Consider the following 18,431-nt stretch of genomic DNA (forward strand, 5'->3'; position numbering starts at 1 on the left):
ATTATTTACCCATAAATCTATTTTTAGAGACTTTTTCTATCTACGGAAAGAAAGGAGCTCCTGATGAAGGCATAAGGAGTAGAATTTGGGTTGTATGTTTTCTTTCTTTTCTTCTATATTATGATCTCTCCTCAATATTCCTTCTTTCTCACCTCTTTCCTCTTTTTCCATCTTTATTAGGTTTGTCTGGACTGCGTTTCAGCCAGAGTTGAGGCAGGAAGTCCACCAGGAAAACCCAGGAGATGAGGCGGTGGATAGAGGTTAAAAACGTCCTTTCTGCTTCCTTCAAAGTTCTTCGGTCTTTGATCCCCACTACAGTCAGGGCTACCCAGTTATTTGAACTTCTAATTTATTTAGATATATTTTAAACAACTGCAACTTCTAACTCAGCTCCCCAGGCACCGGGGAAGTTCTGCAGAGCAAAAGCCCAAGATCTAACTTCAAAAGCAGAAAACGATTGCTGAATTCCAGCTGGGTCATTGCTATTTCAACTTGCTTTTGCCCTGGTTTTCTTTTGTAGAAGCTTCCAGCAATATCTTTAAAAATTAAAAAGTTTGAAGAGCTACATCAGAAATGAGTAATTCTGAAATCTGACTTTCAATATCTTACAAAAAGAAAAAAAGGAATGAAAGGAATTGTGGAAACCAGTCCGCGCTTGCAAAGCTCAGAAGGACAAAGAAAGTATGAAATAACAATGCCTTGAGATTTAAAAGCTTCAGAAACAGAAGCGATTATATGCAAGAAAATAATGCCCTTCAAAATTCAAGATTATTATTATGCTCTTCTATTTGATGGATTCTTTTAAAACAAACTAGAAAAGCGAAGAAGCTGGTATTTTGTCCCATTGAAAGGTTTCGTGTTAATGTGATCCAGATATTTCATTTATGCATTTGAAAAAGCAACTACACAATACATGTTGTAACAGAAATTTTCAACTGTAAGAAGAAGAATAAAAACATATTTCAAATCCTCAGAGGGAAACAGATCTGCTTTCCTTGATCTTTCCACAGAAACTATTGATGCTGAACCTACTGGCTAACAAGCTTTTAGATGATCTGATGTGATGTTACCAGCACCGGTAACACAGAAAGACAGCACTTCGGCTCTGCACTGTGGCTGCGCGGGGGTGGCTCCTGTGGCACCATTTGTTTCAAGAAATCCCAGAGACCCTGCGGGAAGGACACACTCCCATTCAGCCACAGCTGAACACAGGTCGGCAGTAGCCAAAGAAATACCGACCAGGTGAGAAGAAAGGCGGCTGCGGTTTGGGCTCTGTAGGTGACGGTCTTACTCATCCTCCTGAGACAAAGGCCACATGGAGACCCTCCAGAGCGCTCGACACAGCAACACTTACCAGCTCCCACACAAGGCAGAAGCTACGCTTGCAAATGCAAAATGACACAACTCTGTTGATGCGCTTGGTGGCAACTTCTGATATGTACATGAACTCAGACAGGTTTACTTACAGGCACTCCTGCAACACCGTCTCTGCCAGGCAAACCTCTGTCGCCCTTGGCCCCTGGCTGTCCTGGGAAACCTTTCATTAGAGACAGGGGAAAAAGACAGCAACACAGCATTCATGAGACACTTCTTAAAGCCTTTTCTTAAGACTCAGCATAAAAATCTGTGTAGGAAGTGGACGATTGCTTGGATAATCCAAAGAGAGTAATAACTAAAATGCCCAAGATGGACTTAGAAAGGGAACATGTGGCCCAGCGCACATGGACACCAGAAGCAGGAATGCTTCCGGCACCCTCCCCTGCTCTCCTGCCCACACACCCGGGCACCACTTAAAGGAAAACGTAAATTCCGTTCGCTGCTTGTGAGAGAACAGAATGTGTGGCACGGAGGCAACGATCATGCTGCTGCCTTTTATTAGGAAATCTTTATGAGGCCATCTTGATCACTCCCAGCAATGGGAACAAACCCTGGAAGTGGGGCCCAGCGTTCTTCTGATGATGCTCTAGGACTGGCTGCAGAAAATCGGGCCTTTCATGGAGGGAAATCCCTTCCACAGGAAAGACGCCAACACACCAAAGCAAACGCTGACCTGGTCCTTTTCACATGTGGGTCTTACCTATTTCTCCTGGGGGTCCCTGTGGCCCGGGAGGCCCCCGATATCCGGTTGTATCACAGATGAGGCAACTCTCTCCTTTTTGACCTAGAAAAGAACACACGAAGGTGCTTACATGTAACATGTGACCAGAAGTCTCTGCAGTGCACTGAGAGAGCAGAAAAAGGCAAGGCTGTCACTAGCACATTACATTCAAACTTAGGTTTGCTCAGTGACTGAACAGCTCCTCCAGATGGCTCTCTGCTAATGGGTGGAAACTGCAGTCACATGCGCGTCTCTCTGTCAGTGAACGGGCCCACTGCCCCCAGCAGGCGTCACGTGTAACCACGACACACTCTGCTTAAAGACCCAAGTTCTTTTCCCAGGGAGAAGACAGGGGCTGCCTCAGCAAAAACTGATCCAGAAATTCAACTGTGCCTATCGGCCTGAAAAGACTTGACTTTTGTAATTTTGTCTGTAATGTGAAAACTACCTATGCCCTTTCTCTTTGATGGAGGCCTTAGTCCCCGTTCTCTTCGGCTGACTGCTTAGTCCAGCTCATGGACTTCACTGGTTGGTGGACTTGGGAATAAGAAGCCACAAGAGCAAGAACACGTATGTGATCCAGGACAGAAGAGGAGAGAGACTGCAGCCCTGAAAGAGGGGAGGAGATGCTCGTCTCTGGAAATTCTAACATCTTAAGTCTTGATTTTCAAACCAAGCTCAGAGATCTTACAGTGTCTTAGATAGTCCTGTGTCTTAAATATTAAAATGTCTGGTTTCTAGGCACAAATCAGGCATAATACAGAGCAAAAAGTGCTCGTAGAAAAGTCCATGCCAGGGACCTTGAGGCGGTGTGGCCATGTTCTTCCCATCGCTGCCCTGGCTGGCAGCCCCACATAGGCACTGCTATTGCCCCCTTCACCTTGGGACGCCCCTCAGTCAGAAGTAAAACAGGGCCCGTGCAGGTAGGCCATGCCCCTGAAGTGCGGGAGCAGGCACACAGTTTCATTTTGAGCTCTTTTAGGAGGCAGACCAGGAGCCCATCAGTGGAAGGGGCATAGGGCAACACAACTGAGAACCCAGCTAAGTTCTCGGCACCAGGGCATTCGTGGGCGTGTCTGTTCGCAAGGCTTCAGGTAAGTGGGGAGACGAGATGCATTCCCAGCAGACGAAGGAGTCGAAAGACGAATGCGAAGACTCGAGAAGAAAGATGTTTCTCCTAGGATCTGGAGAATGGACAGCTAAGATTGAAGTGTGAAGAACCTCTGGACGTTGGATCTGTCATAAAATGGAACAGCCCATCTCACAAAGTACTGAGCGCCTGGTAACTAGAGTGGAGACGCTCATTAAAACCCAAACTGCGCACTGAATTAGATCAGTGGCACCCCTGTGAGGACGCCCAAGATCACTTCCATTTCAGGTCCTGCAGCGTACGTGGCTGTCAGAATTCTAAGACACTGGCTGACACTTCTCCACACATCGTTTCTGTTTTACACGTTTGAAGACTAAAACGTGTTTACAATCCACAGGCAGAAATGGTACACAGTGGGGCTGATTTGAGGCACAGCCTATTTGTCCTACTCTCAGGTTACTAACAGGCATATAAATACTAGAATATCCATTGCTTATTCCCCTCTAAGACAGGACTGTTGATGCAGTGATAATCCACCTCTGTGTCCAGGATGGCTGAAGAGATTGAATAAGTGTCCTGTGCGGGTGGTAAGGCAAACACTTGGAAAGATTAAAGATGGAACTGAGAGGCCACAGTGAAGCTGGTTAATGCATCAACGGCAGATTTGCTCACACTGATGACGCAAACACCACTGGAAGAATAGGTAAGCATTCCATGTGCAGATTTCTGACTTGGCCTGAAGGAGGAAGAGCATTCTTTGATAACAGAAGTCTCTGCTCAAACACTGAATGGAAAGATTGCGGAACAAATCAGTCTGAGTTTTATCTGCTGACCATGCCCACCGTAGCAAGACTGACTCCATGGTCCTTAGAAAGGAGAAAGGGCAAAACTCTGACCTTCAGGGCTGTCTCCACCTTTCCCTCCCAGATCATCAACTAAGTTCCAGAAGATGCTGATTCTAGGAATAGATTTTGAAGGGGGCTCCAAATAAAAGGAACCTACGCCCTACCTCCGCCCACCCTCACTTGCCTCCAAAGCCAGTAAGTATGTGGGAAAAAATCATATGCACAGACGCAACCACCATTTTAAAACAAATCAAAGTATCTTACCTTTCTCTCCAATTTCGCCTATCAATCCTGGCTGCCCTGGAATTCCAGGAGGACCCTGGTCACCTGGAGGTCCGGGCTGACATTCCACAATTCCATCTGAAATTGAGTTTTCAGAGTTATAGAGGATCACAGCCAGGTGTTTTTACCCTCTCCTAACTCAACCTGTAAAACTCAAATATAAAACCCAAATATTTTAGGCTGCTAAGTGTTAGAAATTCAGCTTTAGTTTGTTTCAAAATAATCTTAAGCTATCAACCACGTGCAAAACCTAACCAGCACACACCACACACCGCCCACTCACCATCCCACGCCATCACTGCCAACACTGCTATTTCACAAGTTCTGAAGTATCTGTAGGTGCGTCAGCCCTGTCCCTGTATACTGTTTCATTCATCTTGCGAAGAGCCGACCATCACTCTTATTTTACAGATGAAGAAACTGAGGCTCAAGAAAGTTAAGTGATTTGTCCAGGGTCATGCCTCTGTTAAGTCAAACCTGAGACTAGAACAATTTTATTCCTTTTTTCCCCCTATAACCCAATTTACAGCAAAACTAATCATTATCTTAGAGCGGCAGACTGCCCGTGAGGAAATGCCTCAAATTGTTCACATTCAATTCTGAGCATCATTTATGTAAAGAAGCATAAAAATAAACTGCAGTAATGCACACACCATCTGTCCTAGGTTCTAGTAAAAAATATCAGTATTGTTCATTGTTTTACGATTTGGATACACATTGGGATGGAGTTTATATTTCCTTCCCCAAGATCTTTGAACAAAAAAGACACCGTGAACAACTTGGTATCCAGCATCTCTGCCCAGGCATAATCGTAACATTCACGCACCAGCGCTGAAGGCCCTGCCCTCCACCTTCTAGAGTCTCCTCCTAATGACAAAGTCATGGTCAGGTCAGTCTCTGTCCAGCTGTCACCTGGACACCCCAAGTCTCCGACTATAGAAGGGCCCCAGCGTGTGGCGTGGGGCTGTGGGGCCCTCCCTCGGGCTTGGATGCATTAACCAAGGCCAGCTTTCCAGCGTGCCCACCCCAGCTAGAACCGGAATGCCTAAAAGGAGCCCCAACCTTGTCTGATGACTTGGTTTAGAGCTCAGAACAAGGTAGCTTCAGCTGCGCAGGAACCAAGGGGAAAGTGCTTTTGCTTTGCTTGTTGCTTATGTGCTTATGTGTCTTTCCCTGAGTTTCTCCTCACAAAGCACAGGAAGTAAGAAAGCCCGAGTGGGGTCACCACTGGTCCCCGACAGCCACCGTTAGGGGACCTGCTCTTGGTGACTCTGGTCCTGCCTGGCTCCTCGTTGGTCCTTCGACCTTGGTGCAACCGGCACCATCCACATCTGTCTTAGACAAAGTGGAGTCCATGTTTATGTTTCCAAGAGCAGCCCCTAAATTACTTTACTGAAAGAACCCACATCTCTCAGCCCTGCCAGCCTCGGGTGTACTCATTCCTTGACTCTAGAAATGTATGCTCCTGAATATTGAGAGACATGTAACTGTTACATTCCTTTTCCAGAACGTAACTCCTGCCTGCTTCAGCTCAACCAGAATCCCTTCACATCCCTGACCAAAAAAAAAAAAAAAAAAACACACAAAGGTACATCCTCACCAAAGTCCATTTAAATTCATTTTATGCAGTGGTACCTGCAGCCACAGATGGTTTAAAGCTGGCTATACCCACTTGAGACAAGAACACAGTGGCGGAACTTAGATGCAGAAATGACTGCATTGCATGGTGGTCCCGAGGTAGCAATGGCTTTAAAATGTAGCCTCTTTAACGTAAGCTATAAATCTTAATACAAATCTCATTGCTAAATTATTACTTAATACTCTGTGATTGGGAATTACTTAATTTAGATGGACCAAAAAGGCCACCTAGAAAATGTGGAATAGTAAATATTACAATGTGTTCAGCCAACACATCTCATTCAATTAACAAGGGTGTGAAGTTCACATTTTTACATGATATGTGTTTATATTTCGTCGCTTGCAAAATTACAAATATCCAAAAGAATGTCCTTTTCCCAGATTTGCTCACCATTGGCTCCCTCACCCCCTGCATGTCTTTGTAAATCTCTCTGCTTAAAACCACAATCCCCTGCCCCACCCTACCCCCGCCCAGAACTCTCTGTTGACTCTCCTGCTTATGCTTATCCCTGGACTTCTTATCATCTCTAGGATTCCTGAGAATTCCCTTGTCTTGGGTAACCCCTGTCTGCCCCATAGAATGCTTGCTCCAGGACAGCAGGATCTGTTGAGTCTTGTCACCACTGCTAGATCCCTGCCTGCTGCCTCCCAGGCACTCCCTTCCCCGCTGAATGAATCCAGAACCCAAAGTCCCTTGGTCAGGCTCACAACCTTCTCTCAGACACACAGAGAAAAGGAGACTCTGGATTGAGTGTCTCCAGGACTGCAATATTTTATCTTCATTTCCCATGTTTCACGCAATCACAAGAGCAGAGGAGAAAAGTTCCCCCAAGTCACGTGTGATCTGTTCTTTCCTTCTACCCAAATTCGTGCAGATCACATTCCCCATCGAAGCTGCCAGGCTGGAATCCATGGCTCTATCTAGCCCTGGCCCAATCCCCTACGGTGGCCTCATCCATAAGAACTCCCATTCATAAAGATGTGCTTGAATTCTAGCAAATAAATCTTGCTGGGACTTGAAGCCTGTGAGTCCTTTCTCAATCAACCCCACAGAGGATTCGTGTTTCAGGGGCCCCACAGAGCACATGTTGGTTTTGAACAGGTTCCAAAGGCTGGCTCTGGGTGTCTGAACACACTCCCATTGCACAGGTTGGCTTAAATCCTTGGAGATCTTTGAGTTTGCTTTGGTATTGTGTTGGGACCACAGGGCCACCTTAATTGAGTTCCATGTTACACGTTCACCTTTTCTGGAATAAAATCTGGCTTTTCTGGACTTTACTAATGTAATCTTTACCCGTGTCATCCTGTCTTCCTTGCTTTTGGTGTGTTTGCGTGTGTGTGTGTGTGTCCTAGTATTCACCTGTATCTCTAGATGAAGAAGAATGCATTCTGTTTTCAATAAAAATACATAACTCAACAAGTTTGCTTTTTTACGTTAGATGCCAGGAGTCTCAGAGCTGCTTAACGTGTTCTTTATTCCTTTAAACCAGCTTTATTTTTTCATTTTAACTATTGCTTTTTGTAGCACAGTTAATTCTGTGAAGATTCCCTTAGAGGAATATGAATGATTAGAAGAATCCACACCTTTCTATTACACTCTGGCTGTGGGAGACTGTCACAGCCCCCAGCCTGGGTCTGCCCGGCACCCTGACATCTGCTTGGACACCACATGAAACCATCTCTGAGGGAACTCACTTGTGTAGCCAGGCTGCCCAGGGGGGCCGGGGGAACCAGGAGGACCCGGGAGCCCGTCTCTTCCACTTGGTCCTGGCAGAGATGCACCCGGAAATCCTCGGTCACCTTTTTCTCCTCTTTCACCAGGGAAGCCAGGGGCACCAGCCTGCCCAGGTAGAGGGGGCCCTGCAACCACACAGAAGCTCACGTCAATCACCTCAAGGCCGCTTATAGCAGCTACAGCACAAACTCATTCTCCTAACTCTGTTCAAGGTAAAAATCCAACCAGATCATCACTGAAAAGGGAACTGCTTTAGACATGTAAAACCATATTCAGCTGGCAGGCGTCTGGCCATTTCATGCTAACAGTCAAATGTTTCCTACAAATTAACTTCAAGGAACAAGGGACTCATTATATAGACATTAAAATCTGTGAATTTCCCTCAGTGCAAATAGTATTCCCAACATATAAAAACAGGCTGTAGAGGGTGCACTGCATTTCTACTGGGCGAATGAGGGCATAGAAATGTCCTTCAACGAAGCTAAAGTGGACCTGAAGCAAAGGGATGGTCACTGGGTTGGCAATCTAGAGGCAAGAGCAGAAAATTAAAACGAAGGACACAGAAGATGGTTCTGTAAAAGGGTTTGAAGTCAAAGTAGCCATTAGGTGTGAACATATCAGGTCAGGTTCAGCCACTGTAACTCCGTAAGGGATAAGACCATGTGCCCCTGGGAGAGCGGAGGCCGGGACGCGATGCTTGAGAGCGTGGTGCTGCAGGAGGCTGCACGGAGAAAGCTCTGCTGCTCCTGCGAGGGACGCGCCAGCTTCCGCTCCCAGCATCAGGCTGTGACGAGGAGTGTGAGGAAAAGGACAGTCGAGGCAAACGGGACGCAAGAAGACTTGGCGTGAATGAAGAACAGCATGGAGAGGAGAGGGAAGAGGGCTGACCGAAGGGGCGCAGAGTCTGAGACATCCAGCCTGTCACCGGGGAGAAAAGCCACAAGCACAATGTGCCCAAAGGTAGCCAAGGGCCCTGATGGGCGGCCCCTGTGGGCTTCCGCCAAATACTGTGTGCCCTTCCTGAGTGGTGAAGGAGGAGGGGTGGCACGTCTAACGGAGAGGAAAATAAAGGAACTACCTGGGCATGAGGCCAACCCAGACCCTCAGAGTGAGGAGGACGGTCAGGGAGCTGGGGGTGGGCGGAGGCAATGGTCAAGGCCACAGGTGAGCCCAGGGCAGGGCTGGACAGAGAGGAGCACAGCGACTTTGGAAGGGGGACATGGGTCACTCCTCCAGCCAGAGCAACTTCAATGGCTTTTTATCAAGCGTCTGGGTTAAGAGACCAGTAAGGGTTAGATAAAAGGTTGTAGACAGTAAAGAAGGCTTCTGCGAGGAAACATGAAGTCACACATTCCGGAGAATCCAAGAGTTAAGAAGAGACAAAAGGGATGCTTTTAAGGGTAGATTTAGAGTTTTTACAGAAAAGAGAGAGAGTGGGAGTGGACAAAGTCCCTGCCCTGAGCCAGGCGTGGGCTGGGTGGGGTGTCGTCTGTTCCTAAAAAAAGAAAAAAGCAGTCTCCGCAAGAACTTAAGACCAGCTGGAAAGGAAAAAATATATAAAACAATAAACAGGGGGATTAAAAACGAAAAGAATGTAAATATCGAAAACAAAGCAAAAAGCATAAAGGCTGCGAGCCCTTGTCTATTCTGCTTTCAAAACTAGAAAAGATGTGATCAGATTGCTACCCATTGTGTGCAAATGTCTAACATTCAGGATAAATTATATATTCGGAATACACACAGCACAGAAGGTGTGCAGGTGTGTGCTGTAACAAAGCAGCTAAGGAGTCTCACCTGGAGGTCCTGGTTGGCCTGGCAGTCCTGGGAAACCTTAAAAGAGAAAGAGAGTGTTGGATCAAACAGAACAGTTCACCCATTTGTATACTTTTTATTTCTCTGCTGAAAGTCTTGCTTGGTGCATTGATAAGTGCCCATGGCCAAAGGGAATGTAGAAAACAGAGCAGGAGACCACGCGAGCCCCCACTCTGGAAATGCATTGCTCTCAAAGTTACAGCGAAGGGCTTCTGAACCCCGCTGTGACAGTGAAACAGGAACTTGGAGGAGACCTGGTCACAGACAGTCCTACAAGGCTGCAGATGCTTCCAAAATATGGATGAACACAGGTCAAAACTAGAAAAAAAGAGAGGAAGAAATAGAAAGCGGGGGGGAGAGAGAGAGAAGAAGGAGGAGGAGGAAGAGGAGAAAAAGGAGGAGGAGGAGGAGGAGGAAGGGAGGGGAGGAGGAAGAGAAGGAGGAGGAGGAAGGGAGGGGAGGAGGAAGAGGAGGAGGAGGAGGAGGAAGGGAGGGGAGGAGGAAGAGAAGGAGGAGGAGGAATGGAGCGGGGGAGGAAGAGAAGGAGGGGGAGGAAGAGAAGGAAGGGGAGGAGGAAAAGAAAGAGGAGGCGGCGGGGCGGAGGAGGAGGGTGGGGGGGAAAAAGGCAAGAAAGCTACCTTTTGGGCCTGGCTCTCCTCTTGGCCCCGGAGTTCCAGGGTAGCCCCGCTCTCCTTTTTCTCCCAAAGGTCCTGTGCCTATAACCTGAATCAAGAAGGAAAAGGTGATCATCCCGTGGCATGGGAGTGGCTAGTCCTGTAGCGTAAAGCAATATGAGTGAAGAAATGTACATATTTGTTATTTCAAGAAATATGAAAGTGAAGTAGCAGCAATGGTAGTGGACAAGGAGGAAGAGGATAGGCCTCTAAAACATATGGGATAGGTCGGGTGCGGTGGCTCATGCCTGTAATCCCAGCACTTTGGGAGGCTGAGGCAGGTGGATCACAAGGTCAGGAGTTTGAGACCAGCCTGGCCAATATGGTGAAAACTCAGCTCTACTAAAAATACAAAAATTAGCCGGGCATGGTGGCGGGTGCCTGTAGTCCCAGCTACTCGGGAGGCTGAGGCAGGAGAACGGCAGGAACCCAGGAGGCAGAGCTTGCAGTGAGCCAAGATGGCGCCACTGCACTCCAGCCTGGGTGACAGAGCGAGACTCTGTCTCAAACAAACAAATAATAACAACAACAAAAACATGTGGACTAAACATGCCGTAACCATCCCTGCAAAGGACCCTGCCAGGCAGGCGGTTCTGCTTCCTTTTGTAATAGTTTGCCTGGCAGCAGCTTTTGTATCACCCCAGTGAGGTAAAGTTGGAGTAACACCAATTTGAGGCTTAGGTTTATAATTTCTAATTGTACATACAAGCCACAGATGGAATGTTTTACTTTACAGGGTATTATGAGAGGAACACTCTTAAACTTCCTTACGCTGTATGTAATAGGAACACACAAATTTTCTCACTGGAAGAGATTTTTGACTTTTTTTTTTTTTTTCTGATGACCAGAAGTAGGCACATCCTTAAGGTCGCAAGACAAGAAGAGGCACTTTTGGCTCATTAAAAAGGAGAAAATTCACTGACCCTGATTCTAAATTAATGAAATTCAAGACAAGTGGCAAAGTCAACTTTTGCATATTACCTTTAAAATATAATTCCTTTGTATCAATTAATAGATATTATTAAAATGCGCCAATGTTAAGTAACTTGACTTAGTCATCCCACAGGTTACATATATAAAACATCATGATGTATACCATAAATATATACAATTTTTGTCCATAAAAAAATCAAAGTAAAACCCTTCAATGTAAATCTATAGATAAACTGGGCTGTGTGAACGCATTACCTGTGGCACTGCAAGGAAGGCAGCAAAGGAGAGAACAGTAACATTTTCATTATTTCAAAAAAGACTGGGGGCAAAATGGCTAAAGAAATTAGAGCACAAGTCTCTGATAGGACACTGAAAATAAATGATCACCACGAAGATACTTGCAAACATGAGAACGCCCATTTTTAAATGTCACACACATCACTGACAAGTATGCAAAATATGCATGTTGACCAGCAGTAAAATGTTATTTGCAAAAATAAAAATTGTTTTGCCAGGATAGTTAAATGGTAGATGACCTGTTTCTCTTACAAAAATTTTCCTCAATGGACCATATTTTTTTTAAAAAAGGTGTCAAGTCCAGGCACAGTGGCTCACACCTGTAATCCCAGAACTTTCGGAGGCCAAGATGGGTGGATCACCTGAGGTCAGGAGTTCGAGACCAGCCTGGCCAACATAGTCAGGCTCTGTCTCTACTAAAAATACAAAAATTAGCTGGGCATGGTGGCGGGCGCTTGTAATCCCAGCTACACGGGAGGCTGAGGTGGGAGAATCACTTGAACCCAGGAGACCAAGGTTGCAGTGAGCCAAGGTCGCACCACTGCACTTCCGCCTGGACGACAAAGCAAGACTCCATTTCAAAAAAAAGGAGTCAAATATGTTGCTAATATTCTCATCCATGTACAAAATCCATGAAAAGGTTTTAGTGATTTAAAGATGTGCAGAAAATGTCAAAATATAATAAAAATAATAAATACTAAACTCCATACAATACAAATTAGAAAATCATTTCAAGTAGCATGAACCACTTTACATAACAAATGCAATTCTAGAGACAGCTGTGCCCTGCATCTCCTCTCCTTCCTTCCCCCGGCGCTCTCACAGACCCAGGGACAGTACTCCTACTCACAATTCCAGGTGGGCCGGGAGGACCTGCTTCACCCTTTTCTCCCTACAAAAGAAAAAATAACTTTCCTTGCATATTCTTACAAGACTGTCTTGCAGAAAGCAGATTAAACATTTCTCCCGGTGCAACAGAGTGTGCCTACAGTACATTAAAACTATTTTTCTCTCTGTAGTATCTCTCATTCTGTGACGATTACAACAAAAATGAAGAGACTTCATTTTGCTTTGCATACGCATGATACATGAAAACAAAGATTTCTGCAAAGCGTAAGTTGGGGGCTAATTATTCTCCTTACAAAAGAGTCCAGATACTTGTCCCGTCGATTACACACTTCCTCAGAAAACAGAATCACTGATGAGTGGAATTGGCAACCAAGGTTTTTCCATTTTAAAAAGAGAAATGAAATAAAATAATATACAAGCATGATTCCCAAATATATTTTCTTAAGGAAATCGTTTTATATGATGTTTTTAGGTGAAGATTTTCTCAAATTTGCATTGGAGGTCATAATGTAAAATCTAATATTAACTGAAAACATTAGTGGATAAATTCTGATCACTTTAAGGTTTAATCTCATCCATAGTAGATGAAAAACTCAAAAGAAATTAACCCTTTCATATCAAATATTTTAATATAAACATCATCATAATGACTTAAACAGTCCAAAGATATGTACATTATACCATGAATGTATATATTTTTCCTTTTAAATTAAGGCAGTAAACAAGAATTGAATGTTTTGATTTTTCTTATATGAATACCAGAAGAATTTTAGAAATATCTAGAGGACATAAATATCTTAGCCATTACATTCTAAATATATCTACCATTTACAATTTACAGGATTTTACTTCCTCAAAAAATTACAGCCAAGGGTTTCTTCCTTTTGTCCCTGGCTTTAAGAAATTAACTGTGGGCTCCTCAGGCCCTCCCCACAGCTTTCCACTCGCCATTGGTGATGAATATTCCAAAATTATTTCTTATATTAGTAAAGATTTACATTACCTAGTCTCATATTAAGAGAAAAAATAAAGCAATAATGAGGTTTTTTTTTCTGCCTGTCAGATTGACAAATATTTTTCAGATTTTTTTTTTTTAAGTTAGTTCCCCAACTAAAAGGGCCCTGGTCTGGCAGAAGGACTCTCTGGGGCAATTCAACCGTTCGTTGCATGTGGCAAAAATTTCAAAACAAGTGTCTGAATGTGGACCCCAATATTACACCTTTAAGAATTTGACAGAGAAATGACCAAATGAGCAAAAATACTTGTGAGCATAAAATGGCCTAAATACCACGCAACAAAAGGCTTGGATGTTCATATCATAACTACATTTATGGCCACTGAAATATATCCTCCTTCTATCATGATGTGAAAAAGCAAGAGGTATTGTTCACTATCACCTTTAGAAGCTGCCTGCTTGTGTATGCACATAGGAACAAGGTGAACTCTGGCCATTTCTGAACAGGTAATAGAAAAAATTAGGTAAGCTTCCTTTTCCTCATGATATCTTTCTGTATTTTCTATTGTTTTATGATCAGGGAAAAATAATCTACTACCGAAAAAAGACATAAAAATTTGAATGAGTGGTACATTTCATGTATTTTTATTTTGAAAAAAAATCATGAACACAAAGGAAACCACTAAATTGTGTTTTTACCCAGAAGAAGCATAAATGATTTTTTTCCCTTGAATACAGAGTCCTTAGTTCTAGGAAAGAATAAACAGACCTCTGGGTTGAATTGGAAAGTGAAGATAAAGGCTCACAATGGTGCCAGCGTTTACCTGCGGGCCCTGGCGGCCTACGAGTCCTGGGTACCCGGGTTCACCAGGAAAACCCTGAAATCAAAGAGAGAAGTAGTAACCGTCAGAGGTCAGTGGCGGGAACAGTGAGTCTGCTGGTAAAAATCACAGAGAGATACTTACGGGGCTCCCTTTTTCCCCTTTGTCACCATCTTTTCCAGGTTTTCCCTGTAGAATAAAGACGTAAACGTTAGTATTTAATAAATAATAGGCCGGGTGGCTCACGCCTGTAATCCCAGCACTTTGGGAGGCCAAGGAGGGTGGATCATCTGAGGTCTCAGGAGTTCGAGACCAGCCTGGCCAACATGGTGAAGCTCCGTCTCCACTAAAAATACAAAAATTAGCCGGGTGTGGTGGCCGGCGCCTGCAGTCCCAGCTACTCAGGAGGCTGAGGGAGGAGAATCACTTGAACCCAGGAGGCGGAGGTTGCAGTGAGCCGAGATCACACCATTGTACTCCAGCCTGGGCAACAGAGTGAGACTCTGTCTCAAAAATATACATAATAATAATAATAATAACGGATAAAACACCAAAGCTCTGATTCAGATAGCTTAATATGTTGTCTCTCCTATGAAACACAAGCAAGGTAAATGAGCGCTCTATGTAAGTTGACAATATCACAATAATAAGTAATATAATATACGATGAATAATTATGAAACAGTTACAATAGAAGAGAACTCTAATTTTAAAGAGCAGAGTCCGATGAGCTACAAGTCTTCTAAAATACGATTGTATCTTGGTAGCAAAGCTAACATCAGAGAAGTTTGCCTACTGGCAGCTGAGTATTTGCAAGCTTATGCAAATGCTTCATTGAATGCAGGTTTCTGCATGTTGCTTCCAGGTAGAAACCAGAACCATCCCAGGGGACTGGCAGTGGGGTGGGTCTCACGTCACCACCATCCCTACAGTGAGAAGCAACTCAGCCTCTCAGGCTTGCGGCTGTGCAAACACCGTCTGGTGTTCTGAGTAGCAAAGTCCAACCAACCCGCTGCTCTTAGATAGAGCAGGACCGAAGGTTTCAGGGACAGCCCAGGGCTCTTCAGAAGCCTCTTTCCACAGCCGGCGGTGGCACCTTCAGTGCTGGATCCTTAAACAGGGAAGGACCTCGCCTGCCTGGGAGGCCTTGCAAATGATATAGCTCGGGAGAGTCTCGGAAAAGCCCTTTGGGGCATGAAAGGGATAAACTAGAAGTCCCTACAAGCCTTTTCCATTCTTATGCTTCTGTGAATCTGCGATTTTCAGCATGAAAGGAGAATTGTTTCATGAAAAAAGGACTTTGGAAAGCACTTACTCTGGGTCCTGGTCTTCCGGGTTCACCTTTCTCTCCGACCCCTGGCATTCCCTTCAATGAACAAAAAGGCAAAGAGATTCATTCGTCTGTTTAAGCAAAATATTAAGTTAGATAAATATTAAACTTAAGGTGAAATAAGCTTGTAACTTAAATCTGTACTTTATGGTCTTTGACCTAAAAATGATAGGCAGAAATTGAGTACTTACCTGAAATCCAGGTTCACCTTTTTGGCCCTGAAAGAGTTAGAGAGACAGATCAGTACTATCAAACAGCTATATCAATTGTTATATGCTGCATTAAACACACAGCAGAAAAAAAGAGAAAAAAAAAAAAACAAAACTTTTTCTGATATATTAACAAAGAAATTCCCGTTGATCTCCAGCACTCACTTGGCATTGACTGGTAGAAATGTAAGCCGGGCAGGGTTTATCATGCTTGACCTATGGTGACTGGCCCTGCCCTCCCCCTGCCCCCGAGCCCGACTCCCTCCTGCTAACCAAGCCATCCCTAACTTGGGGCACATTTAAGAAGCCCTGATCCAGCGGGGTGAGCCTCAGATCAGGCTTGAACCAACCCAGTTCTAGCTGCCTCTGCTCTCAGAGGTGCTCGTAGTTTATGGAACGAACAGTCTATAAATCTGTTTTCCAGATCAGGATTGAAGGTAGCTGGAAAAACTGAATTTTGACCCATTTTCTCTTTGTCCTTTGGAATTTGTCCAAAATTAGAAAATCCAGTATTCACTGGATGAAGCCTATTCACACCTTTTCTCCCTTGGTGGCAAAATCTCCTTTTTCTTGAACTTGAGCTTGTCCTGGTACTCCCGGAGGCCCACTGACCCCTTGGTCACCCTGTCGACATAAAAATGTAAAATTAAATAGGCATGGAAACAATTATGCAGAGATGAAAAACTGCAGAGAGAGGTAAAAGCCTAAAATAAAACACCTATTTTTAAAATGTAATTATACTCTATTCTATTCTACTCATCCTTTGCCTCTGCAGAAAATCAAATTTCAGTAGGAAGAAGATACAACCAGTATCTAAACCCAGGAGGAGAATTTCACTTCTTCTATGGGCGATCACTAGCTCAGAATAACCACGGAATCTGAACACTTGCAAGACACCTCTGGACTTGCGTGCACCTGTGTCGTGTGTATTGGCTCCTGATGGCACGGAGGAAAGGAATACAAACTGCCTAATAGAGGCTGAGAAGAAAGAAGGCATTTTAGGTAGCTCCAAAATGAGACAACCATCAAGAGTCTCCTTCCTCAGGCATCCTAACTGCTGGGTACACCTGGAAATTACAACCACATACATTTCAGCGTCACTATATTGCAAAGTTTATGAAAAGACTGGGCCAAAATCTAGGGTGGCAAGCAGAGGCCACCTGCACATCCAGATTCATCCAGGCCCCACTGCATTGGGCGCTCTGGTTGTAACTGCCTCCACCAGCTTGGATGTCAGAGGAGAATGTGGCCTTCCACAGGCTGGTTACAGCAATGGCAGGCATCCCTTCTCAGCCAGTGCCTGCTTCATTGGTCTGATCCAGGGAAACTCTTGGAGAGGATCCGGGACCCATCACTTGCCTCCTCTCTGCAAGATGAAGCCACCTGCTGTGGTCTGCGCCCTCCCAGCTCCACACTGCATCTCCCCTCACACCCACTTGGCCCTGGACCCGCCCACCTCTGAGAAGAGGGGCCGGTGGTGAGGGGCTACTGCCAACCATGCTAGTCCTAATTTCCTGGTGGGGGACTTCCATTCTGCAGGGCTTACACGGTTACGCATCTAATGGTCAAGTCCTAAATTTGACTCTTAAAATCCTAGGTCTGACCTCATCACTGACGAAGAAGAGTTTGATTGAACTCTCTGTACAGATAATTGGAGTTAGCCCGTTGTTCTCCGCTTGTCAGATCACGGAGCACTTCCATAAATTCTAGAGTACTGAATACGCTAGAATAAATTCAATCATGCTGTCATTTTAAGGAAAACACTACCAAACGCAAGCACATGCAGAGAAGAGTAACTCTACTTATGAGTCCAAACGTCGATCCAAAGGTGGGTAACTGTCAGGTGAGAACTGTGGTTTTCAACATGGAAGCACTCCACAGCAATGTGCACTCACCTTGTCACCTTTGGGTCCTTGAAAACTTAAGCCCATTTGTCCCTGTGGATTAAAAATTAGGCTCTCATTATTAGATTTGTCTACTTTGTTCAAAGTCATTCTACAAACCTCACACAAAACGCAGTAAGATGGTAGATTTCAGGCAATAGCTTTGTCCCGTAACTCTCATAAAATTTTCCAGAAAGTAACGATCATGCTGTATTCACTGTCTATGAAAAAAGTTTTTAAAGTATGACTGACCAAAAATTCTAAAGACATTTTAAAAAATTTACAGTTTTTAAACTCTTGCGTTAGAAAACTAAGGGAAATATCGGTGATTCCAAAGTATTGACTAAGGGACGAATGAAAGAAAAGATCAATATATTGATAGATAATCAGTAGATAATAAATGATAGATACTTAAAGGTATAGTTAGATAAAGATAGTGTTAATTTTCCAACATTTTTTACAGAGACTGAAAGAAAGAGAAGAATGAGCTATAGCAATTTCATGATAGCCTTATACTAATGCCAAAGAACAAAAAATGAAAAAAACCTTTACCTTTTCACCTGGAGGGCCGGGAGGACCTGGAGGACCCTGGGAGAGAGAGCATTTTAATTAAATAGGATTCACAACTATAGGGAGCTTTAAGCCCTTCTTTAGGCTGATGTTATCTTAAGATTCACATGATAATTTATTTGTGAAATATTTTTCCTGGGCTTCCCCGCCCTCCCCGCTTCTAGCAGGTGCAGGACCCTCAGGTGTGACCATATCAATACCAATCCGTCTCCCCTGCTCCACGGTGAAGTCACCCGGGGCACAGCCTGCCTGTCCATCTCTGAACTCACTCCCACAGGCTGTGACTATCAGTGGTACCCAGCCAGCCGCCACAACCATGACTGCATTATTTGTTTCAGGATATCAGTTTATGGTGCTATCATCACCCCTTTCCCACAGCTCTGGGTATATGGGTACCAGGCTGCCAGCCAA

The 18,431-nt window shown here is 44.5% G+C and overlaps 1 protein-coding gene across 1 annotated transcript in view; it reads right to left on the bottom strand.

Annotated features, from left to right (window-relative positions):
• The window catches only part of COL4A1 (collagen, type IV, alpha 1), a 153,340-nt gene that overhangs the window by 41,786 nt on the left and 93,123 nt on the right, over nucleotides 1-18,431 (bottom strand). The window contains exons 11-24 of the mRNA XM_011989780.1: nucleotides 18,003-18,038; nucleotides 17,463-17,504; nucleotides 16,105-16,191; nucleotides 15,550-15,576; nucleotides 15,344-15,394; nucleotides 14,174-14,218; nucleotides 14,033-14,086; nucleotides 12,255-12,296; nucleotides 10,139-10,223; nucleotides 9,483-9,518; nucleotides 7,649-7,813; nucleotides 4,298-4,393; nucleotides 2,078-2,161; nucleotides 1,467-1,537 (exon numbers count right to left, since the gene is read on the bottom strand). Coding sequence (XP_011845170.1) covers nucleotides 1,467-1,537; nucleotides 2,078-2,161; nucleotides 4,298-4,393; nucleotides 7,649-7,813; nucleotides 9,483-9,518; nucleotides 10,139-10,223; nucleotides 12,255-12,296; nucleotides 14,033-14,086; nucleotides 14,174-14,218; nucleotides 15,344-15,394; nucleotides 15,550-15,576; nucleotides 16,105-16,191; nucleotides 17,463-17,504; nucleotides 18,003-18,038 — 921 coding nt within the window. The remainder of the gene's footprint in view (nucleotides 1-1,466; nucleotides 1,538-2,077; nucleotides 2,162-4,297; nucleotides 4,394-7,648; nucleotides 7,814-9,482; nucleotides 9,519-10,138; nucleotides 10,224-12,254; nucleotides 12,297-14,032; nucleotides 14,087-14,173; nucleotides 14,219-15,343; nucleotides 15,395-15,549; nucleotides 15,577-16,104; nucleotides 16,192-17,462; nucleotides 17,505-18,002; nucleotides 18,039-18,431) is intronic.

The sequence above is a fragment of the Mandrillus leucophaeus genome, unplaced genomic scaffold (genome assembly GCF_000951045.1).
Source record: "Mandrillus leucophaeus isolate KB7577 unplaced genomic scaffold, Mleu.le_1.0 Scaffold363, whole genome shotgun sequence".
Taxonomy (NCBI): domain Eukaryota; kingdom Metazoa; phylum Chordata; class Mammalia; order Primates; family Cercopithecidae; genus Mandrillus; species Mandrillus leucophaeus.